We start from the raw sequence: 24,915 nt of genomic DNA on the forward strand, positions 1-24,915 counted from the left end.
GTTGCATGAGTGAATTGATGGGCTTGGGGAGCACATATGAGGACAGTACAAAGGCGGCGGGGTGGGGCGCAGGCAGCAGTCAAAGGGAGCATTGGGTGGAACCCCATACTTCCAAGGACGCAGTGATGGCCCTGTGTCTCTCACTCGGGGCTCCATATCCACAGCTCCATCCAGTCTTGAGAAGAAATTAGCCTCAGTCAGCCTGTCTCCCCTGAGGGCTGCTACACCTGCAGAGAAAGCCCAGATTTCTTTCAAATATAACTCCAGGCTGGGCAGGACAGCTTCGTCCCAATCAGGAATTCCAGGTCAGTAGTGGGCTGATGGCTTAGTGGTTACACACTGGATTTGAAGCCACCAGCCACATTGGAGGAAGACGGAGCTTTCTACTCCAGTAAAGAGTTCTGAGGGGGAGGGTATCAGAGCTTTACTTGTGAACTCTGGGTTTGCCAAAGGCTATGGAAGACAGTCAAACTCAAGCCAAACTCAGTCATTGAGTTGATGCTGACTCATAGTGACCCTCTGCGACCCTTGGGAAACACAAAACCTGTGTTTCCAAGACTCAACAGTCTTGACCCTTCACAGAAGGAGAAAGCCCTTTCTCTAGAGGAGCGCCCGGTGACTTCATACTGCTAATCTTGCGGCTTGCAGCCCAATGAGTAACTGCCATGCACACCACCAGGGCTCCTAGGGAGGACGGTAGAAGCCCAAGATCCAGGCGGGTCCGCCCACATGCAGATACGCCCACATAGGAGTTCCCGGTGTGAAGACGGTTACCCATGGGACACCATGCTTCAAGACAAGATTTCATTGATTTGTCATTAGAAATAAATACTGTATGTCAAAATATATCATTACATATTGTGTGTTTGTGATGAATCAACATGCTTTAATTATGTTCAATTTGTAACAATGAGACTACATTCTGTATGTCATATAGTTACATGACGATTTATAACAGTAGCAAAATCAGTTATGAAGTAGCAATGAAAATAATGTTACGGTTGGGGGTCACCACCCTATGAGGAACTGTCTTAAAAGGTCACGCCATTAGGAAGTTGAGAACCACTAGTGCCTTCCCTTCCTACGGCTTGTATACCCCTAGTTCATACCCTTCCTGTTACAATGTGGTTACCTGTAATTAGGGGGGCTTACACACCCCTAGAGTCTAATATATTCACTCTGTGCTGACCTGGCTCCTGAAGTCATGGCAGTCCCGGAGGTGAACACTTGCAAGCTTTTATCTTGTCTGATGTCCCTTTAATTTTACCCCTCAATTACACAACCGCCCCTTGGACCCATTCGGTTGTGGGGGGCTGGTCCCCCACAGAGCTGCACTGTCAGAGACCCACAGAGGCAGTTGTACCCAGTCTTAGAGGGTCATCGCTGGGATTGGGTATCACTCATAGCAGTGAGCTCTCTTTGGGGTGTGGCCCCTGGAGAAAGACAGGTATGCTCACCTGGTGTAGTAGGCCCAGGTAAGGCCATAGGTGAGGAGGAAGCCAGCCCCCATCAGGATCCCCCGGACTACGGTGCGGATCAGCGGCCCGGAGCCTTCTTCCAGTTGTGAGAGACAGGGACAGCAAGGAGGGCTTTCTGCAGGAGGGAGAGAGGACACTGGGGGTCTGTCTGCAGGCCCCTGCCCCGTCCCCAGCCAGCACCTGTCTTCTCCCAGCGTCTCTCCTACCAGGCACTCTGCCCCAGAGCCTCACAGAAACGGTGGGGTGCCCAGTGTGGGGGTGTGGCGGGGCGGGGTGGGGTGGACGATGAGCTACTGAGGTCAATTTCTCCACATCTCCGGTTTAGGAAGCAGCTCCATCACCCGGGACCCTGAGGCCTGCCTGCGGACCCCCGATCAGCATGGCGGGGTGAGGTGGTGTCAACCGCGTCCTTCAGGAGCACGGTCTGACCCCCTGGCTCAGAGTCTCAGGTGCTGGGAGAACCCGTGAGATTGAAAGGCCCTAGGGAAGGAGGAAGTGGGGGAGGGGAGCGGCAGATTCCTCACAGGGGGGCGGGAACTGGAGTAAAGGGGAGGGGCTAGAGCTCAGGTATGGGGCGGGGCCAGGAGCAAGGGCGGAGAGTGGGCGGGGCCAGCATGACGTCTGAGCGGGCAAGGCTGAAGAGCAGGCGGAGACAGGGGAGGGTGGGTGGAGCCTCAAGGAAACGGAAGTGGGAGGAAGAAGGGGGCGGGGCGGGGCCGGAAAGGGGGCGTTTCTGTACTAAGGAGCAGCCTGGAGGTGGACCCCAGTCTGCCATGGGGCTGGGAGGACCTGGCTCTGCAGACCAGGGAGGGCGAAGGAGGCAGGGTCAGGTGCTGGGAGCGTCCAGGACCAGGCTGAGAGCACTGGACTTCGTACTGGAGCTGGGGGCTGGGATGGGACGCAGTACGTGGAGGGGGAAGAAGGACCCTGTTGGAACCAATAGAGATGGAAGGAGGCAGGAAGGCTTGGGGCTGGGGGTGGGGTGGGAGGCTGACTGAGCTGAGCAGTTGCTGGGGCCCAAGCGGGGAGGAAGAGGAACGTGATTTGAGAGGGAAGGTTGCAAAACTCAGTGCCTCATGGGGTCCAGGCTTGGGGAAGGGGGGTGTCTGCAGTGAAGGCGAGGGAGAGGCGGGGCGAAGTTGGCTTTGCCCAGAGGGCACTCAGGCAGACTTAGGGCTCAGGGAGAGGGCTGTCTGTAATGTTGTGGGAGGAATGGGCACAGGAGGGCAGCTCTGGGAGAACCAGGAAAGGTAGGGGGAACATGGGATGGCCAGGTCTGAGCTCCGAGGGTGGGGTGGAGGGTGTGTATGTACACATCGAAGTTTCTGTAAAAGACGATGACATCAAAGAGGAAGCCGAGCAGGTGTTGCCTTAGAAACTGCAGTCCGTGTGGCAGCCGAAGGTAACACTGGGTCCACCTAAGGGAAACTTTGGTGAGAAGGGAGTAGGTAGGGGCAGTGCCCGCCCGGGAGCTGAGGATTCAGGGAGGGCTTCCTCAGCAAGTTGTCAAGTTCATCTTTCCCTGTGAACGTTTGCTCCGAGACAGCATCTGCTTCCTGATAAGGCAGGGACCAGGCTCCAGGGCAGCCCCAGAGAGGAAGGCTCGTTCCTACCTGTGTAGTTCCTCTGGAGAACGGAGGTGGCCACTGTGTGGGGGGTTTCTGGAAGGGGAGAGTGGTGAGGACCAGGGTGGCCTTTTTCAATCTTCCCTGTGGGAAACGGGAATGGGAGGTGAGTGTATGTGGACAAATTCTTTATTCGCATGTTTTAAGAAACCTGGCAGGGCAGGTTTCTGGGTGGAAGGACGCCTTTACACTTGTGGGCTAGAGATGAGTCCCTGTCACATTCTCGTAACCAAGATTGATTCCCACAATATCCTCGCATCATAGTGCTGCCTTAAAGTGACCTCTTACAAGCACCTGGCTGATTGTGATCTGGCTCGCAGCTTTATCTGTAGGAGCAGACATGTCGCTCGCTATTGCTCTCCCTGCTCAAGGGGACAGTCACTCCCCTTACCTGCCCCCAGCACTGGTGTTAGGTTACTCCTCCAATGATCTCAGAAACCTTTAGGGTTAGGCTACTGCCCAGTTTGTTAGGTATGTGGTTACCTGTAATTAGGGTGGGGAGTTTGCATGCCCCAAGAGTATATAAGGTGATGTTGGGAATACATTTTCTCTCTTTCTGCTCAGACCTACTTCCTGAAGCCATGGCAGAGGTGAGCACCAGCCCCTAACAAATTATCATGGGTCTGGTAGGTGCAATTGTATGGCTATCATATATAAAGATTCCAGTAAAGTCATAGAGAATAAACTAGAAAGTAAAATAAAGGAGTCAGACGCATGTTATGGTAGCACGCTCACCTCAACCCCGTTTGATGGTCCACGTGCAAATCTGGAGACCAGAGAGGAGCAGAAGGGAGAAGAATTTATTTCTAATCAAAGCTTATATATACTTGGGGGGCATGCAAGCCCCCTGATTTCCGGTAACTGCCTACGTATGTCACAGGAAGGGGTTGTAGCAAAGGCAGGAGAGTATTGGGAGGGGAACGATTTAGGGGTACATATGTCATAGGAAGAGGAGGGATTGGGGGTACACATGTGACAAGATGGGCCGATGCTAGATTCAAGCTGGAGCTTAACCTTGATTGTCCTTGAGCTGGAGACTTGATTTAGTCTAAGCTTTCTAGGTTAAGGAATCCCTTAACAGCAGGGAGTGAGCCCCACCTATCCTGGGATAAACAATAGTGTCCCATTGCTCTTGATGGCTGAATGCCTGCAGGGAGACTATCTCCAAGCCTCTGACCTCCCACCAAGTGCTGGCAAGCAACCTCTTGTGGTTGGTTTATATTTGGGGGAGACAAAGCTGGGGAAAAGTCATTTTATATCCCACATTTGTCTGTCTCTTAATTTCTTCCTCTCAATTACACAACGGGTCCCTTAGAACCAGTCCAGATATGAGGCTGGATCTCACCTTTCCCAAATGGGTCACCAACTTGGAAGAGGTGAAGTTGGAGGGAACTTCCTGTAAATGCTCCTAGGAACAGCATCTCAGGACGTGAGCCCTTCATGACCCAACGGCCCTCGGGTGCCAGCATCCCCCCTATACTCACGGGACACATTGAGCAGGATGGTCACCTCCGTGGTCACAGAAGAGCCTTCTTGTCTCACCCGACAGGTGAGGTTGGTGCCATGGTCCTGGGGCCTCGGGGTGAAGGTGAGCACCGGGGACTGGCGTGTTGTAGGGTCCGTCTCATTAAGGGCTTCCCCCACCCACGAGAAGGCCAGGGGTCTGGCCCCCTCACAGGACCCTGGCAGGCTGCAGGCCAGGTTTGCGGGGCGGCCGGACGCCAGGGGTTGCAGAATGTGGATGTGGGGTTTCTCTGTCAGGTCTGAGGAGGAGGAGAGAGGGAGGTGTCTGGGCCCCATGGGATGGCAACCCAGAGTGGGTGGTCTGACAGTGGCCTGGGTCCCAGCAGGCCAGCTGGCCCTGGATCCTCTGACCACCCAGCCCACCTGAGCAGGAGCAGGGATCGTCACCTCCCTCGGCCAACACTGGAGCTCCCTCCTGCCAGCACCCCTCCCGGGGCCCCTTCATACCTGTCACCAGCACAGTCAGCCTCCTGTTTTGGTAGGTATATTGCACCTTCGGTCCTCGCTCCACCCGGAAACTGTAGGTCTCTGAGTCACTCCTGCGGGCATCTCTGATGCTCAGGGAGCAGTTGTTGGTCAGCGGGTCTCCGATGAGTTGGAACCGGCCCTTTGTCCGTGGCTTCACTGCTCGGGTTGGATGGTTGGTGGCCACCACAGGGGCGTGTTGCACATTGCCCCCACCCTCAAACCAGAAGATGTAGAGTGTGTCAGGATGATAATGTGATTCCCAGGGGTAGATGAACTTGCAGGGAACCGTGAGACACAGGCCCTCCTGCACCGACATCCAAAGAGGCACTTGCAGCTCATACCCTTTATCCTCCTGCAGGGACCCTGAGGGACACAGAGAATCAGCTGCAGCCCCAGCCCGGACTCCCACCCCCTTGGCTCATCCCTTAGCCCACTCACCCACCCACAGCAGGGGCAGCAGCAGCCAGGACAGCATGTCTGTGTCCACAGCGGGGCCCAGCCCTTCCCTCTGGGGAAGTGAATGCCCTCAATGTGAGGAGGGGCTGAGGAAGCCCCAACAGGAAGCCTTTGGGTGAAAGAGGACTGTGGCTAGTACTGAAGGGGAACTCGGAAATCAAAGCTTGGGCCTGGGTGAGGCTGAGATGTCGTCTAGCCCACCTCCTAGAGTGTCGATGTGGACAGTCTGGCTCTGAGAATGTGAAGGTTCTTTTCAGACCTGCATCTGAAATCACAACCACACAAGTGATTTCAAGCCCAAGAAGGAGAGTTGGATCACCAAGGAGAGAGCACAGAGATCAAAGAGAAAGATGAGGGATCCCTCTCAAGATGCTGTGTGGGAGCTGCCTGCCCTCCTCCGTCTGCAGGAGTCACCATCAGCATCGGCCACCCCAGGCCCATGACTTTGCGGTGGGAATCAGGCATGTTCTCCTGTGGGGGACCAACCTCCCCACAACCGAATGGGTTTAGTGGGCAGTTATGTAATTGGTAAGTAAATTAAGAAGGCATCAGACAAGATAAAGCATGCAAGGGCTCAGCTCTCTGTCATGACTTCTGGAGCCAGGTCTGAGCAGAGAGAGACCATAAAGTAATCTCATGAGCTAACATAATATGGGTCATGCAGGCCACGGTCAGCACATACTTATCAGAAAGGGGTTGTGCAAGAGGCATCCACGTAACATGAGGGGCATGAAGTTGAGGTGTACGTGCAATAGGAAGGAGTGGCACGAGGGGCACATATGTGACAGGAAGGCACATATGTAACACGATGGGCAGCTCTAGAGTCATTGACATATGGGGTCATATTGGACTGATGGGCTTGATCTGGGCTGGGATGTCTTCTCAATATACAGTTGCTGTTTTATTTTTATTTTTTAATCACTTTATTAGGCGCTCATACAGCTCTTATCGCCATCCATCCATCCATCCATCCATTGTGTAAAACGCATTTGTACACTCATTGCCCTCATCATTCTCAAAACATTTGCTCTCCACTTAAGCCCCCAGCATCAGCTCCTTAGAGTTGCTCTTTTATATAAAGCTCTTTCTTTTTTTTAAAAAACATTTTATTAGGGGCTCATACAACTGTTATCCCAATCCATACACACATCAATTGTGTAAAGCGCATTTGTACATCGTTTCTCAAAACATTTTCTCTCCATTTAAACCACCGATATTAGGTCCTCATTTTCCCCTCCCTCCCCGCTCCCCCCTCCCTCATGAGCCCTTGATAGTTTATAAATGGGTATTTTGTCATATCTTGCCCTGTCCGATGTCTCCCTTCACCCACTTTTCGGTTGTCTGTCCCCCAGGGAGGAGGTCACACACAGTTCCTTGTAATCGGTTCCCTCTTTCCTACCCCTTCTCCCTTTACCCTCCCTGTTTCGCCACTCACACCACTGGTCCTGTAGGGCTCATCCGCTCTGGATTCCCTGTATTTTCAGTTCCTATCTGTACCAGTGTACATCCTCTGGTCTAGCCAGACTTGCAAGGTCGAATTCGAGTCATGGTAGTGGGAGCGGGGAGGAAACATTTAGGAACTAGAGGAAAGTTGTATTTCTCATCGTTGTTACATCGCACCCTGACTGGCTCGTCTCCTCCCTGAGACCCCTCTGCAAGGGGATCTCCAGTGGCCTACTAATGGGCTTTGGGTCTCCACTCCGCACTGCCCCCCATCATTTCCTATGGTAAGATTTTTTGTTCTGATGATGCCTTTATACCTGATCCCTTCGGCACCTCGTGGTTGCATAAGCTGGTGTGCTTCTTCCTATAAAGCTCTTTCTTACACACATAGGTGTGACATGAGTGCCTCTGGATGGGTTTTTCTAGTCAACCTGGAATAACACCCATGTGACAAGAAGGCACATACCCAACAAGAAGGGCGGGCTCTAGAGTCAACGACCAGCCCAACCTTGGTCCTCTCTGAGCTGGCTTGAACTTGGGTGTCTTTGAGCTCTTCTCCAGGGAAGCAATCTATGATCCTTACCAGAATGGAGTGGGTTCTACTGAGTGCGGGGCAGACAACAGGGTCTGGCTGCTTTTGATGTCAGATAGCCTTCAGGCAGATGACCTTCAGACAGTTGACCTCCAAGTGTATAGTCAGTGACCATGTGCTTGCAAGCAACACTTTAAATTTGGCATCATTAGAGGGGGACATCATGGGGAATAACTTTTACGGAGAAGAATTTGAGTGGCATGCATCTCCAACCCAGGAACGTGAAAGTTCCCTCCACGGGGAGCCCTGGTCTTCCAGACTCCTTACCGTATGAATGTTGACAGTTTGCCTGCATACAATCTCTTCCTGGTTTTCTGTTTCCCACAACTTTTTTTTTAAACCAGTTTTGGCTCCACCCCTCCCTCCAACAACACTGTGCTTCTCTCCTGGGATTGATCAGTTGTGGCAACTGTCAGAGAATCACAGACCCTGCTCCCAGTGATGGGTGTGTTAGGGAAGTAGCGCTTTGACAGTTCCGGTTCAGGACTGCTCGGGATACAGTTCTTTAATTCCCACTTTCACTGCCCTCCAGTCCATGTGGACCCCTGGTGACTCGTCGGGACAAGAGTAGGAGAAAGAAACACCTGCACGGGTGCCAGAAGAAGCCAGCTCCTAGCACAATGACTACGGGTTCGGTAGGCGCAATTGTACAGCGATAATAAGTAAATATTATAGTAAAGTTATAGAGAGCATGAGAGATAAAGGAGATATATAGAAATTAATGGAGTCAGACACATTTTATAGTAGCATTGCTAACCTCAGCCCCGCTTGTTGGTCCACTTGGAGAGAGAGAGAGAGAGCTTTAATGCTCCCCAAGCTTTTATACTCTCAGGGGATGTTGGGGACGTGCAAGCCCCCACACTACAGGTGAAGACATAGGTCACAGGAAAGGGTCTTGGTACAGGTATTCAGTGATGGGAGGGGGTGATCTAGGGACATACATGCTATAGGAAGAGGAGGGACAGCTGGTTTGACCTGTCTCTGGCCCAACTGATAGAGACCATTCTCAGTAGGATGCGAACTCCGCCCACAGGAGCCTGTCCATTGTCCCCAGAGGCAGGGAGCAGGCCCACCCCTGTGGTGGGATGAGACAGCAGTCTGGCAGCAAGGATCTGACTCCCCCCCCACACACACACACACACACATGGGGTGTTTATTGGGTACTGGAACTGCTTTGATGCAATGGAAGGAACTTGAGAGTGAGGTGTCCCACCAGCTGGCCTCAGGGCCTGCATCTCCTCAAGGATCCATGAGGTTCCAGCTGGTGGGACTGTGAGAGAGAAGGGGCCCAAGTTGGCTTTGCCCAGAGGTCTCAGGGAGAAGGCTGTGTGTAATGTCGTGGGAGCAATGGCCACAGGAGGGCAGCTCTGGGAGAACCAGGAAAGGTAGGGGCAACATGGGATGGCCCAGGGCTGAGTTCTGCGGGTGGGGTGGAGGGGGTGTGTACACATGAAGTTTCTGGAAATGAGGATGATATCAAAGAGGAAGCGGAGTAGGTGTTGCATTAGAAACTGCAGTCCGTGTGGCAGCCAAAGATAACACTGGGCCATATAAGGGAGACTTTGGTGAGAAGAGAGTAGGTGAGACCTGAGGGGGGGCTTCCTCTTCAATTTCATCCTTCCCTACCTTTGTGCTTTGACGTTCGTGCCGGCCTGTGGCACATCCACCTTCATTCTGCTGCCTGCTGAGATCCCCGGGAGTCACCATTCCCCTGTCTCTGCCTGCGTTTCTGACGGCTCCCTAAGGAGTCACCACAGATCCTGGTTCAGAACAGCACCGGTGGCTTATCTTGCATTTCTGGGTGTCTGGAGTTAGAAATGGGTCTCCTAGGGCTAACTCCGGAGATGGTTCCTTTGTGAGGCCTGGGGCGATATGCCGTGTCGTGTCCCTGGCTTCTCCAGCTTTGAAGACTGAGGCTGATGGCTGGATTCCTGGCCACCTTCCAGCCAGGAATAACATCCCTCTAATCTGTCCCAAGCCACATCTCCTTCTCTGACTCTTCAAGGTGGTCCTTCCGTGCCATTTGTGCTCAGAGATGGCATCTGCTTCCTGAGCAGGCAGGGACCAGGCTCCAGGGCAGCCCCAGAGGGGAGTGGGTCCTGCCTGCCCCTGTAGTTCCTCTGGAGAACAGTGGTCGCCCCAGATTGTGGGTTTTCTGCATTGAAAGAAGTGGTGGAGCCCAGGGTAGCCTTTTGCAACAGTTGGCACCAAAACAGGAAGTGGTGGCATCTGAGTAACTTCCCCAAGCACCTCTGGGAATAGGATCTCAGCGCATGATACCCCACCCCTCCCCCACCCCACCCCCTTTTTGCCCAGGGTCTCAGTCCTCTCACCTAAAACTCAGGGATGTTGAGCAGGATGGTTCTTGCCTTGGTCCTGAAAGGAAGTTAGATCGAGGGACAAGTGGGGCTGCCCTCCCAATGCCTGTAAAGGCCCACAGAAAGGGGCTGGAAAGAAATCAGGCAGCCTTTGGACACCTATGGGACAAATCCAAACGGAGCGTGCACAAACTAGGATCCTCTAGGTCCAGGTAAAACCAATGGCTTGGGCACACCCACCTGAGGTACGTCACCCAGCTGGGCCTGAACTCAGCCAATGAGGCCAAACAGTACCTTCAACTACACCTCCCCAGCCAGAGGTGTTAATACTCCAGGCTGCCTTTTACTCTGCCCTCCTTCAGGGACATGTGTAAGGCGGGCCTCTAGTATGTGTGCCCTCTCAGAGTCTGCTTAGGGCCACTCCTGGCCCACATGCTCTTGGCCTCTTGGACTCCGGGGATTCCCCAGTTCACACCTGTGGGTGTTCTTTCCCACGTGGTTTTTCGTGCCCGGTTGTGAGCCCCAGCACAGCTTCTTCTAGGCCTGGCACGCTTTCCAGAAATGGCGTGTGCCCTTTCCAGACTTTAAAACCTGAAACTTTTCCATTAGTTCATTTAAAGCTCACTTGAATGACAGAACTGTGCTTCTGCGCCCTGAATTCTTTCATCGGCGTCGTGTAGCAAGAACCGAGCTTTATCCGCTCCAGCCAAACAGTCACATGAGATCCTGTGGGAAACAGGACATGGAAGAAAGCGTATGTGGCCTGCTCTCAACACTTGTGACCATGGTGCTCTGCGCGCCAGTTCTAGGGAGAGACGAGCCTCCGCCGTCCAAGAGCCAGAGCGGTGCCGTGGTTGATGCCCATATTCCAAGGTCCAGCACACAGCGACTCCCTCATCAAAATGCTAATGTCAAGCTGCCTCATCCTGACACCTGGCTCCTAGGGTAGCAGCTAAAGGATGCTATCCCCAGGGGCATCTGCTCCCTCTCTCTTCTCCTTCAGGAGCAATTCACACCTCTTGTTTCTTGCTTACCTGGTACTCCCTTGGCGGTATTGGTCTTGAGGGCTGGGATATTCAAGATCAACACGTTGTCCATTTTCATGTGTAGGTTTAACAAGAGGCTTGCAGGACTCAGTACTGTCAAACCCTCTTGTCGAATAAACTCCCCGACTCCTTTCCTCCTTCTCCTTTCTCCTGGGAATGGAGACCAGTCCCCTGCACCCCACTTTCTGTCTTCTTTGTCTTACATACTGGCACACATCGCTCCACGGGATCATTCAGCGGTGGGGCTGGACCTCCAAAGATTCTTTTTGTTTTTCCTACCTGGTGACATAGGTGGTCCTTGGGCCTCAATGAGAGAGTGAGTACCTGGGACTGGAGTAGACCATGGACCATCATGTTAAAGGTTTCCCCCATCCAGGAGAAGGTGAGAATGGGTTCCACCCTCACAGGACCCCAGCAGACTACAGGTCAGATTCATGGGGCAGCCAGACTACAGAAGTCCCAGAATAGAGATGGGTAGTTGTCTGTCAGAATCAGGAAGGGGAGAGAGCGATGCATCTTGGCTCCAATTTAGTAGGAACCCAAGGTGGTCCTCATAGTGACCAGTGTCTCAGGATATGAGATGGTTCCAGGTCCTGGCCATCCTGCAATGACCCAGGCCCCCAGAATCAGGAGCAGGTACTGTCCAGTTCTTCTGGACAAGCACCAAGGTCCCCTCATCTCAGCTCCCCTGAGTCCTTACCATTCTTGTCACATGCTAATTAGGTGTGTCTCACAGTTACATGTTACATCTAGCCCTCTCTCCACTTGGAACATGTAGGTCTCTGTGTCACTCTTCCTGGTATCTCTGATCCTTAGGGCATAGTTGTGGGTCTCAGGGTCCTAAGTGTGTTAGGCCAGGTAGACCAGAGAAACAAATCCAGAGACACTTGTGTGTATAAGAAAGAGCTTTATATTAAGATGGAATCATGCATCAGGAAAACGTCTCAGCCCAGTCCAACTCCAGTCCATACGTCCAGTAGTACTCCGTAAGTCCCTCCTCAGACTCACAGACACACGCAATGATGCAGAATGCAGGAAGATCACAGGCCAGAGGGTGGAAAGTCTTGTGGCTCCAGTGGCAGTTGGAAGCATCTCAGCACTGGCATGGATCTCCACATGGCTCTTCCAGCTCCAGGGCTCTGGCTGTCAACAGGAATGTCTAACAGAGGGAGTGTGTCCTGCCTCCAGAGAGGAAGACCAGAGTTCGCAGAATCCTCAGGAGAAGGCCACGCCCACACTGAGGCCTCATTGGCTATGACCTGATTGACAGGCTAGACTCCATCCCCTCACTCAAGTTCACAGGAGATGACGTAGCTGCCACAGGTACTGCCCCTGTTTTGAGGCGATGGACTGGACAGCAACGGATAGTATGCTTTTCTTTGTTACCTTCCACCAATAAAAGAGGAAAAGGGAATAAAGTGCAATTTAGAAAGAAAAGTGAGACAGAGGGAGAAGGGTCACAGCCTTACACCCTCCAGATTCTTTACCTAGGACAGTAGTTCTCAGCCTGTGTGTCGTGACCCCTTTGGGGGGCAAATGACCTTTTCACAGGGGTCACGCACTTCATCACAGGAGCAAAATTGCAGTGATGAAGTAGCAACGAAAATAATTTTATGGTTGGGGGTCACCACCACATGAGGAACTCTATTAAAGGGTCATGGCGTTAGGAAGGTTGAGAGCCACTGACCTAGGAGATCTAAACATTGGCTTGAGTGGTTACAAAAGGAGGAATAGTCAAACCAACACTGATTTTTGAGGGGGTACCCCCCCCCCCCCAAATCATCATCTGTTTGGCTGGCTGACAGCACCTCCCTCCTTTTTTCTTCACCTCTTCTATGTGGTCAAATTGCTGTCCTTTCATGTCCCTCTTTATTCGAGGAAACAAAAAGAAGTTGTACAGAGTGAGGTCAGGTGAGTAAGGTGCATGGGGCGAGAGAAGCCTGTTGTTTTTTGGCTCAAAACTGGCGCACTGAGCTGGCTGCATGAGCAGGGGCATTGTGACAAAACCAGTCCCCCGTCTGTCATAAATCAGGTCTCTTTTTCGGTCACACACTGTTATGCAATGTTCTCAGAACCTGTACACGGAAAGCTTGATGAACAGTCTGACCTGGTGGAAGGAACTCCAAGTGCACTATCCCCCTCACATCCCCCAAACAAAACAAATGAACATCTGTTTTTTGGGGGGTACTCTCGTATATTCCTTTGTGACACACAGGCTAGTGTCCATCAAGAACAACAATGACCTCTGTCTGTTTTTCTTTTCGTCCTCAGGTAGGGTCTTTGTTTTTCTCTAAACTGTACACCTTCTGCCCCCCTGCCCTCATCTCCCACACACACACACATCAATGGGGAGGCTTGCGGTGCTCTGAGTGGCTTACGTCATTCAGCGTTCAAGTCTGAGTCTCCAGCCTGGCATTTCGAACCCACCCCAAGGCTCCTTGGAAGGAAGTGCCGTTGATCCTTCCAGAAGGTCACAGCTGGAAGCCACTGATTGAACCAGTGGCTTTGGTTGGTTGGTTGAGTTGCTTTGTGGAGTTTTTACTCTTCTAGGAGCTTTACTTGACATCAAGAGCCCCGACTCTCTGCCTCGTGTAGAACGGAAATCTCCAAGTGTGTAGAATTGCAGCTTGGCCCCACTCTCCCCAGCCCACCCACCCCCTCACCCTTTGAATGTTCTGTCAATGGTATTTGCTGTTTGGAGCGTTCTAAGACTGGTGACTGGTCGCACCTTGTGGTGGTGGCTCTGTCTGTGGTAACCTGTCCTTTCAGGTCTTAAAGCCTTTAAGATTGACCGAGTGCCCACCCCCTCACCACGACCCCTTGATTATAACAAGAATATCATTTCGGGTTGCTTTGCTTGCTTTCTGCCCTAAAAATTTTTTTTTTTTAATATAATTTTATTGGGGACTCTTACAGCTCTTATAACATCCCATGCATCAGTTGTATCAAGAACATTTGTACCTACGTTGCCATCATCATTTTCTAAACATTTGCTTTCTATTTGAGCCCTTGAAGCCAGCTCTTCTCCACCCCCACCCCTGTCTTTTAAAATTCTTTAAGTGAATGTAGTCACTAAGCCAGGTCGGGGCGGGAGGACCATTGTCACTGAGTGGGATCTGACTCCAGGAGACCTCAACCTGTGCAGAGTAGAGTTACTCCATAGGGCTTCTCAAGGCTGTGGTCTGTAGTAAGCAGATTGCCAGGCCTGCTTTCCAATCCACCTCTCTATGCAGGTTCACACTGCCAACCGTGGGACACTGAGGAACGGGAAGAGAGTGTATGTGGGGGAATTCTTTATTCCCACATTTTAAGAAGCCTGGCAGTCCAGAATTCTGTGGTGGAGGGAGGCTTTCCCACCTGTGAGTTAGAGAGAAGTCCCAATCATACTCTCATATCTAAAAGGAATCCCCACAATGCCCTCCCATCATAGTGCTGCCTTAAAGTTACCCCTTAGAAGTACATGACTGATGGTGATGACCAGACATGTGTTATTGCTCTCACGGCTCAGGGGACGGTCACTCCCCCTTACCTGTCCCCAGCACTGGTGTTAGGTGACTCCTCCAATAAACTCAGGGCACTTGAGGGTTAAGGCTGCAGCTCACTTTATTATCTATGTGGTTACCTGTAACTAAGGGGGCTTGCATGCCCAGCGAGTATATATAAGCTGATGTTCGGAAGACTGTATCTCTCTGTGTGCGTGGACCTGGCTCCTGAAATCATGGCAGAGGTGAGACCTTGAGTGTTTTGTCTGGTCTGATGTCTCTTTAATTGACTCTTCAATGACACAACCGCCGCTCTGGGACCCATTCGGTTGTGGGGGCTGGCACTACACAGGCCATGCTTATGGCCAGTAGTAAATCAAGTGCTTAGTGGTTTGTGTCCCTCCAGGCCTCTATGTAGCAACCAGAGTCCAACCTTTTCTTCTTTTATATATATTTAAGCCATTGATAGGCGAGGTAGTTTATTGTGCCAACCTGGTTGATAAACACATGTGGGATTAATTGAAGGGCGGAGAGATAAATGGCTCGGTGAGTCTTGCCATTTTTGTCTCTTGCTCTTTGATCATCGGACCAGTGTGCAGCTGCCTTGCTTGTTCTGTGTCACCATTTGAAAGCTACACTACCTGTGGGACACGTAACCCGTGGACTGTGTCGCTGTAATTTGAGGTTCCTTCAAGACCTGCTTCGCCACACCATTGGAATTTACATCTCTTGAGCTGGGGACTGTCGGACCCTGTCATCTGGCTGACTGTTGGTGACCTGCCTTGCTATTTGCTGCCTGTGCCCCCATAGCCTGACTTGCTCTACAGTGGACTACCCGGCAGCCCTCAAGACTTGAAGGACTGCCATTGTCTCACACTGTCTCATGGGAGTGAGTTGCACTGAGCTATTTGTACTGCTTTATAATTTAATTAGCTGTTAATTTCTTATGTTATACATCTATCTATCTGTATAAATATATATAAAATTATTAACATTCTGGTTTTGTTTCTCTAGAGAACCCTGTCTAACACAATAGGCCTCGTGTTGGTTGCATAACTTCATGTCAACTTGGGATATAAAAGTGTGGGGGTACAGTCTAGCCTGTCAATCAGATCACAGCCTGATGGTACCTCCTTGTGGGCATGGTCTTCTTGTAAGGAGGGCACTGGGAACCTCCCCTCTCTCTCCCTGCCTTTACTTTTCTTCCGGCGAGCCACTCTGAAACCTGACAGAGCCCTGGGATGTGTCCACCGCCATGGGATCCGCAGGTCTTTGCACCCACCGGCCTCTGATCTCTCTGCATAATGCACCATTGCATGTGGCTGCGTGAGTCTGCAGAGGGATTTATGGACTCGTATTGGACTGGTGGACTTGGTTGGGACTGATCTGAGATGTTTACTTGATATATAATGACTTCTGGATATAAATCCAGTCTGAGTTTACTGGATTTGTTTCTGTACTCAAATCAGCCTAACACCCGCCCTATTCAGGGAGCCCTGGTGACGCTGTGAGTTAAGCATGGGGCTGTCGATTTCAAGATCAAAGATTCAAACCCAGCAGCCACAAGGCAGGACAGCGATGGAGTCATCTGCCCCTATAAAGATCAGCGGTCTCAGCAATCCTCCTGGGGTCGCTGTGCATCAGAATGGACGCCATGGCCCTGGATTTGGGTGGGGCTCAGTGCCTCATTTGTAACGGACCCCTAGTGGTGCAGCTGTTACAGGCCCGGCTACTCACCGAAAAGGCCAGGGAGAATGACAGGGCAGTGTGTTTCTGCAAAGATGTCCACTTCGGGCTGCCACTTGTGAGGTCAGCAGTTCAAAACCACCAGGCTGTCCTTGGGAGAAAGACGAAGTTTTTGACTCCAGGAAAGAGTTACAGTCGGACCCTCCCATTCCCTTTCCTCGGATCAAAGCACTGCTCTGGGTGGTTGTAAAAGGAGGAAAAGAAACATCGACGCTGCCCCTCAGTGATCTTGGGGCTCGGGCTAGTTTCAAACAGGGTTAAAAAACCCCAATAGAGTTAGAGTTTGGGAGACCCCAAAGGGCAGTGTCCTATAGAGTCACTCTGTGTCAGAATGAAGTAGAGGGCATCGAGTTACTCATGATTTTCATTCAGCTCTCTCTCTATACATATATACACACACCATCTGGGCGAGGGTCTTCCTCTTGGTCGTCGCCCCTCGACTTTACCAAGCGTGGTGTCCTTCTCCAGGGTCTGGTTTCTCCCGACAGCAGGTCCAGAGCATACGAGACGGAGTTTCCCCATCGTTGCTTCTCAGGAGCCTGCTTTGTGCGCTCTGGGCGGCCCATGGGAAGTGCCTTCCACGTTCCTTCCAGCCCTGAACTCAGATGTAGTGATTCTTCTCCAGTCGTCCTTGTTCCACGTCCAACTCTCACGGGATTGATGACACCACGGCATTGGGGACTTTATGTCCAAAGTCACATCCGTGCTTTGCAACATTGTAAAGAGGTCTCGTGCATCAGATTGACCCATAGAAATAGGTCATGTGGTAGCTCAACTCCTGCTTCCTAGGGCATCGATTGTGGGTAGTAGGTTGGTGCCCATCAAACCAGGGGGCAAGTGCACCGACCAGCTGTCCCCAAGTAGCTCTGATTGTGTCAGACTGTGAACTGTGCCCCATAAGGGGTTGCAACGCCCATCTGGCGGAAGTACCTACTCAGGCCTGACCGCTGTGGGGACGCGGGTCACCTTGGACCCCTGACCTCTTCGTTGGTGGCTGAATGTGGTCTGGGTGGGAGCAGAGGGCACGTGGCCAGTGTGGAAGGAAGTGTGAAGTCTCTTGTCAGCCCCGCATGATCTCTGTCACGTGGGAATCCCAGATCTGATTTTTTTCTGAGGGAAGCTGATCTGGTACATTCTGCTGAGAGTTCTTAGCAGTTAAATATTGGGGACAAATGAAAGTATCTAGAGTCACGTTTACCCCAGCCAAAAAAAAAAAAATACAGGTTGAAAAATAAAGGCAAAAAAATTGAGGAAAAAAAAAGCATGGGTGAAGGGAGACCGCCGTTGGGGTCAGATATGAAAAGAAGGATAATTCTTGTTTATCAAGGGATCACGACGGTGGGAGGGCGAGGGAGAGAGTGACCAAAGAGGAGTTGATACCAAGGGCTCAAATAGAAAGTACATGTTTAGAAAATGACGAGGGCAACATATGGAAAAATAGGCTGGTACAGTGGAGGTATGCAATGTTATAAGAGATGTAAGAGCAATGAAATGGTTTTAAAAAGTCCACACAAAAAAGACAAAAAATTCCTTTCATTAAAATAATAATAAAGCAAACAACCCCACTAGCCACTGAGTGGGTTCCCACTCATGACGACGCTGTGGGACAGAGTGGAGCTTCCCCTCAGTTTCCCGCAGACTGGCTGCAGAAAGTCCCCTCTTTCTCCCTGAGAACTGGTGAATTTGAACCACTGACCCTCCTGTTAGAAGTCCGAGGCTCAGCCCACAGCACCACGAGGCTTCTGCACCTCAAGAGCCAAGTCACAGCAAGCTAGATCGTGGGTCGTTACCTCCGTGGGAGAAAGAGGCGTCTCTCTGCTCCCACAGAGACTGACAGCCTGAGAAGCCCCGGGGAGCAGTTTCCAGCCTGGTCTGCAGGGTCCCCGAGAGTCAGAATTGGCTCTCTGGTGTTGGGAGGGGTGCACTCACCCCGCGCTTCCTTCCAACATGGAATCAAAGCGAACTTCATCCGACCCGGCACCCACCCCTCCCAGATTGGACCCTGCACACTGTCCTTGACTTTCTTCTTGTCTCTTGGGATCGTAACATCGATTCAGACAGAGGGGTGACTGTGTTCCAAGCGCCTGCTCTTCAAATGTCCTTGTGCCCACACTGTCTTCCACGAGGTTGACTTCTCCCAACCCTGGTGCAGCTCTTGGCTGCTGACCGGAAAGTGGCTTGGAACCCACGTGCCTCTGCTAGAGAAGGGACAGTCAGCTTCCTCCAGGGGAGGGGACCCAACCAAGGTCAGGGATCCACAGCCCACGCGCTCCCTCTGCTGGACGCGTCGCAAGCAGCATTTTGGAGATGCTACCACTTCGCAGATGTGCAGAGGGTTTGCACGTGGGCTGAAGTTCGAAACCACCAGTTGCTGCTCAGGAGAGAGATGAGGTTCTCTACTCCCGTAAAGAGTTCAAAACCACGCGGCGGGACGCGGAGAAAGGGGGGATTGCTAGCAATGATGGATGTATAACTCCCTGCCCGAGGGGGATGAATAACAGAAATGTGGTGGAGGGATACAGCAGAGGTTGTAAGATAGGAAATATAGACATATATTATACATTAGATATACAATTTACTAAGGGTTCACGAGGGTGGGAGAGAGGAGGGAGGGAAAAAAGAGTAGTTGATATCAAAGGGTTCAAGTAGAAAGATAATCTTTTGAACATGGTGATGGCAATGTATGTACAAGTTCGCTGGAAGGAATTGATTTATGAACGTTTTAATATCTTTTAGAGCCCCCAATCAATGATTCAAAAAAAGAATTCAAAACCCAAACTCACGGCCCCCATCCAGTGGATTCAGACACCTAGTGAGCTTCTAGGACCGAGTAGGACTGTTGGTTCCTGGGGTGTGTGCTCCTGGCAGCAACTGGAGATATCGAACTGTTGACCTTGTGGTTAGCAGCCCACAGTGACCGTCTCAGAATCCCACAGGAACAATTCGATCCTGTCCTATAGGGTGGTTAAGCGCTCGAATGGACTTGTTGGCAGCGAGTTGAAATGCCCACCTCTTCTAACTAGAAGTGTCCAAATGGTTTTTAACTTTCAGCCTTGCAAACCCGATTGGTCCCTGTACCCAGTCTCATAGGGTCACTAGGAGTCAGAATCAAGTGGACGCCAATGGGTTTGGTTGTGGGTAGAGCACTAACCCACAGTAGCCGAGTCGATTTTGACCCGTGGCAACCCTGTGCGTCACCGTCGAGCAGAATTGACTGCTAACGTTAGCATGTTCTTGAACTTTCCAAGCAGGTGGTCAGGCACTTTTAAAATCGTAAGGTGTCAGCATGAGATGGATCCCTTAAGTGGGAATGGATTTGAACCGCCAAGCTTGTGGCTCGTGACCCTGCGACCTGCTGAGACTGGACTGTCATGTCACAGACAAGCACAGGACCCTCCACATCCCAAATCAACTCCAGGTCCTCGGGGCCATGCAGACGCATAGAGACTCTATCGGACAAGGTAGAAGTGCCCCTGTGGGGTTCTGAAATGATAACTCCTTTAGGGAGTAAAAAAAACTTCTCTTTCTCCTGGGGAGCGGCTGGTGGTTTCGAAGTGCTGACCTGGTGGTAGCAGCCCAGCATGTAACCAGGATGGCCCCAGGGGGCCTGGTTGCACATCTCAGTTCCAGGAAATGGAATGCTGCTGAGGCAGAGCCACAGGTGAGAGCCACAGGTGAGAGGGGTGTCTGTGGATGATGGAATTCCCTGGCTTCCACGTGCAATTCGATGTCCTTTCCCCCAAAGGAGGTGTGGGGAACCGTCCCCACAACCGAATGGATCCTAAGGGGCGGTTGTGTAATTGAAGAGTAAATAAAAGAAACATCCAACAAGACATGCAAGGGCTCACCTCTTCTATGGAATCTGCAACCAGAGAGCGAGTGAATGCATTCTCTCACAGGCTTATCCACTCCCCAGCCAGGCAAGCCATATCATACATGTACGTACGTAGCAGGCAGGGGTTTTATTAGAGGCATACAGGTCACAGGAAGAGGACACGCCAGGGGGATACATGTAACAGGAAGATACATATGTAACAAAGTGGGCAGGATCTAGCATTAAAGTAGTGGCTTAACCTTTGCTGTCTCTGAGCTGGCTTGCCCCTAGGTGTCCCTGAACTCTTCTCCGGGGGGGAACAATGTATGATCCTTCAGAAGGGAGAGGGCAGTATTTCGGGTGGGACAGACAATGGGGTCAGATTCTCTCTTGGCAGATAACCTCTGGGGCTAGGAGAGTTTTTACATTGTCATTATTATGTGGGGAATAACTTTTTGTTAGGAGAATAGGATCGGCATTCATCTCCAACTCACAAATGTGAAGGCCTTCCTCCACCAGTCTGCCTCCCAGACTCCTTCAACATGAGCATAGAGCATTTGTCCACATACACTCCCTTCTCGGTTCTCAGTTTCCCACAAGGGGGAAGGAAGTCTTGTTTCCTGCATATCCGGGTATTAAGCTGACACCAGTCAGAACTGTTCCCTATGGGTTGGGCACAACCAGTGGAGTGGTTCACGCCATTTCACAACCACTTTGCTGCCCTGATGCCTGTATTAAGTAATAGATATGTATCAAAAGGGAGTTTATAATTTCATACAGTTAATTCTTTTTTTTTTCAAGTTCCCAGTTAATTCTTAAATAAGAACAATAAGAGATGGACACAAAAGGTAGATGATGTTATAAGTAAGAGTTTAAAAAGATTAAAGAAAAAAAACCTGACAAAAAAAAACAATAAAATGTGTGTACGCTATTTCCATGTTGTTTCTTGCTTGTCTCTGAGCATCATCACTGGGTGGTTTATCCTAGGCCGTCTTTTCACTGTAGAAGGAGGATCCCATTCCTTTACAGGTTGGCCAATTAGACCATTGTCATTGTGTTCCTTAGATTAGAACAGGCGACTTCTCTGCCTCCATTATGTTCATCTTTGAAAGACCCCTTTCCACTTCTGCGGAACTGACAGCAATGGTTTTCAGCTGTTTGACCATTTTCAGGAATTGCACAAAGCAGTCTTCATTGTCTCGTGGGGATTTGGAGGTCAACCACAAGCTGAAACGAATGACAGCGGGTCACCCGTGGTCATTGGGCACTTTTCTCTTTACATTGCATGTTTGTTGACTGAATTAGCAAACACAAGGGACGAAAAATGTAGTATTTTAATCAAAATATGAGTTCTATGGGATGAGTAAGCATGGTTCCGTCTAATATTTTATACCTATGGATGGAATGAACATTATTACTGGTGTGTAGAACATGTCGTTGCACAGAGGAACGTTGACAAATCAACAGTAAGGTGTATAAGTTTGTGAGTTCCACACGGCGTGGCAGGGCAGGCGCCCACCATAGAGAGAACTCTGATTACAAGTGCCATTTCAACCCCCGGTTCACTGAACTCACCAAAAATTAGGTAGTGTTCCTGCTGAACCAATGCAAACCTCTTCAGTTCCACCACTGGGCACAACCATAGGGAAGGACTCTTATCATGGTCTGCATTGTACCCATCCCCAAATAAATGTGAAAACCCTAACCCCGTACCTGCCAATCCGTGGGAGAATGAGGCTCTCTACTCCGTGAAGAGCCACAGTCTCACAAACCCGCAGGGGCAGTTCTACCCTGTCCTGTGGGGTCGCTGTGAGTCGGAATCAAGTCCTTGGCAGTGGGGTGTTCTTGTTTTTGGATGGTGGGATCCCACAGGTCAATATGGCTCCGCCCTGGTGGGTGTCTTCATGGCTCTGTGTTGGGCTGGTACTGGCAACATCAGCAGTTGGAAGCCACCAGCAGGAGGAAGACAAGGCTTTCTACTCTGGTCAACTGTCACACTCCAGAATCTCACACGGGCGATTCTCCTCTGTCCCGTAGGGTCTCTATAAGTCTATAAGCCAGAATGACCTCAATGGCAGTAATAATTATTATCATTATTTTATTAAAAGATGATTTTATCAGAGGCTCTTACTCCTCTTATCACAATCCACACATCAATTGTATCAGGCAGATTTGTACATCTGTTGCCATCATTCTTTTCTACATATTTACTTTCTATTGAGCCTTGGATATCAGCTCCTCTCCACCCCCACCCCCACCTGCCCCGCATTAAGATGTTGAGATACCTTTTATTTATTTATTTATTTATTTATTTTAGAGGTGGACAATTGTGTTAGACCTGGTTGACTAGAGAAGCAAATCCAGAGACACTCCTATGTGTGTAATAGAGAGCTTTATATCATAGAGCAATTGCTTATTGAGAAAACGTCCCAGCCCAGTCCAGATCAAGTCCATAAGTCCAGTATTAGCCCGTATGTCTGAGTATGTCTGATATGAGCCCATAAATTCCTCTTTAGATTCACACAGCACATGCAATGATGCCAAATGCAGGAAGGTCACAGGTAGGTGGGTAGACCGTCCTGTGGATCCAATGGCACTGGAAACATCTCCAGGGCTCTGGCTCCATGTGGCTTGTCACCAGGAAGGCAAAGCAGAGAGACAGTGTGGCCCTCCTCCAGGGAGAAAGAGAGGAAGTTCCCAGAATCCTCCTGAAAAGGTCATGCCCAGCAGGAGGCATCAGCAGGCTGAGTCACCTGATTGACAGGCTAAAGTCCACCCCTTCACTCTATGTATCAAATTGACATGAAATTCTGTAACTACCACAGCAATACCTACAAAATAATGTGACCTCCATGGTTACACGTTGGGCTGCGAATCTCAAAGTCAGCAGTTCAAAACCACCAACCACTCCATGGTAGAAAGATGAGGCTTTCTCCTTCTAGAAGAGCCACAGTCTGGGATAACCCACAGGAAAATTCCGACCTGTGCTGTGGGGTCCCTGTGAGTCGGAATGGACTCTCGAGGGGAGCAGAGAGAAGGAAGGACTAACAGAGCTCCCTGCAGCAGCAAAGGCCGTGTGGCCGGTGCTCAGCTCATGTCAGCTTTCAAGCAACAATTCTATGACTGTTTTTTTACTGACAATAGCCATCACGGAACACAGGACGGTGGGTGTAACTCTTAGGCTGCACAAGAAGTCACAGAAAGCTATGAAACATAGTGAAAACATAAAAGGAATCCTGTTGTCATTTATTTTGATGTCCCTTTTCCGTATGACTGCCCTCGACCAATCTTACACAATGACCAGGAAAGTTAGGAGGATTAAGTAGTAGTTAATATTCCAAACTCTTGAAAAAAATTTTTTTGATTTATTGTAAAAATAGCACAAGATCAATCTTTTTTATTGAGTAGAATGATAAAATCTGTAGAAAATGTGAAGCTCTAATATTTCCATTCGTGTAGAGCTCAGCAATTGATGTCCCCAATTGTTTGTCCCTAGCAAGGTAGCAACAAGACAAAAACCTACGGAAATTTTCTGTGGTCATGGCCACGGCTCCTCTGAACACTGCATGCTCACAGCCTGGGTAATGACCACTTTTAAAACCGTGCTCTTTCATTCTCTTCTACACCGGGTCACTGTGCATCAGAACCAACCTGATGGCGCCCAGCAATAACAGCATGGTCAAAATACCTACTTTGTATCATTTCATTTCTCTTGCATTTAAGATTTGCTTGACGGCTCAGGATATAGTCTAATAGGATAAATGTTTTATGTGTGCTCAGGTACACTGTGGGTTCTCCTGTTAAAACGAACAGAAACAGTTTGATTGACATATAATTCACCTCATGTGGGATTCAGAAAAGTTATTCCCCAGGTTGTTCACCCGTATTCTATGCCAAACAAAGGGGCTGCTTGCTGACACATGGTCCATGGCCATGCACTTGGAGGTCACCTGCTTAAAGGTTATCTCCCTGAGGATTATCAGCCATCTAGCAGCGGTTCTCTACCTGTGGGTCAGGACCCCTATGGGGCGTCAAACGACCCTTTCACAGGAGTCACCTAAGACCATCTGAAAAGACATTTAGATTTGCATTAAGATTTACAATAGCGGAATTACAGTTTTGTAGTAGCAATGAAATAATTTTATGTGTGGGGGTCACCACAACATGAGGAACTGTATTAAAGGGTCATGTCATTAGGAAAGTTGAGAACCACTGTTCTAGAACAATCAGCCCCTGTAGTCTGTTCCACCCTAGGTGGGGCCCACACCCTTCTGATAAGGATAGAGGATTGTTCCCCTGAAGGAGAGCCCAAAGACAAGGTCAAGCCAGCTGAGAGAGGACCAAGGTCAAGCTGCCATCTTGTCTTTAGAGGCTGCCCCCCTTGCCACATGAATACCCCTAGTACTTCCCCTTCCTATTGCGAGTACACCCCCAGCTCACCCCCCTCCTATTACATGTAGGCCTGTGGTTCAATGCCTTCCTGTTATGATATAATTAGGGGGATGTGCCCATCCCCTAAGTGTATAAAAGCCATGATTGGAAATACGTTCGCTCTCTTTGCGCAGACCTGGCTCCTGAAGTCATGGTGGTGCCAGAGGTGAGCACTTGCAGGTTTTTATCTTGTCTGATGTCTCTTTATTTTACCCCTCAATTACACAACCGCCCCTTGGACCCATTCGGTTGTGGGGAGCTGGTCCCCCCCAGAGCTGCACTGTCAGAGACCCACAGAGGCAGTTCTACCCAGTCTTAGAGGGTCATCGCTGGGATTGGGCCTCACTCATTGCAGTGAGCTCTCTTTGGGGTGTGGCCCCTGGAGAAAGACAGGTATGCTCACCTGGTGTAGTAGGCCCAGGTAAGGCCATAGGTGAGGAGGAAGCCAGCCCCCATCAGGATCCCCCGGACTACGGTGCGGATCAGCGGCCC

At 50.5% G+C, this 24,915-nt stretch overlaps 2 protein-coding genes and 1 non-coding gene across 3 annotated transcripts in view; 1 reads left to right on the forward strand and 2 right to left on the reverse strand.

Moving 5' to 3' along the window:
• Nucleotides 1-32: 32 nt before the first annotated feature.
• LOC101648790 (sialic acid-binding Ig-like lectin 14) lies at nucleotides 33-5,570 on the reverse strand. The gene is made up of 6 exons (XM_045292579.1): nucleotides 5,534-5,570; nucleotides 5,075-5,458; nucleotides 4,588-4,866; nucleotides 3,092-3,187; nucleotides 1,458-1,593; nucleotides 33-227 (listed from the first exon to the last, which is right to left on the reverse strand). Exons 1-6 carry the CDS (start codon nucleotides 5,568-5,570, stop codon nucleotides 194-196), a joined length of 966 nt encoding a protein of 321 aa, XP_045148514.1. The 3' UTR covers nucleotides 33-193.
• A 10,747-nt stretch (nucleotides 5,571-16,317) lies between these two features.
• On the forward strand, nucleotides 16,318-16,435 carry LOC115870412. Its single transcript, XR_004046689.1, has one exon. It is a non-coding gene; the product is annotated as a small nucleolar RNA SNORA61 (small nucleolar RNA).
• An 8,387-nt stretch (nucleotides 16,436-24,822) lies between these two features.
• LOC101648495 (sialic acid-binding Ig-like lectin 14) overlaps nucleotides 24,823-24,915 on the reverse strand; it is a 4,262-nt gene continuing 4,169 nt past the window's right edge. Inside the window, exon 6 of the mRNA XM_004710714.1 lies at nucleotides 24,823-24,914. Within this exon, the coding sequence (XP_004710771.1) occupies nucleotides 24,823-24,914 (92 nt within the window). The remainder of the gene's footprint in view (nucleotide 24,915) is intronic.

Source organism: Echinops telfairi, unplaced genomic scaffold (genome assembly GCF_000313985.2).
Source record: "Echinops telfairi isolate 266 unplaced genomic scaffold, ASM31398v2 ScPeMD7_655;HRSCAF=1070, whole genome shotgun sequence".
Lineage (NCBI taxonomy): Eukaryota > Metazoa > Chordata > Mammalia > Afrosoricida > Tenrecidae > Echinops > Echinops telfairi.

Bases quoted from the DNA above. Each gene is read 5' to 3' on its own strand.
- LOC101648790 (XM_045292579.1), bottom strand. From the start codon at position 5,570: ATGCTGTCCTGGCTGCTGCTGCCCCTGCTGTGGGTGG. The intron at 1,594-3,091 runs GTAGGAACGAGC...TCCCTCCTGCAG, and splicing joins TCTCCAGAGGAACTACACAG to AAAGCCCTCCTTGCTGTCCC. The intron at 228-1,457 runs GTGAGCATACCT...CTTTCTCTGCAG, and splicing joins ACCTGGGCCTACTACACCAG to GTGTAGCAGCCCTCAGGGGA.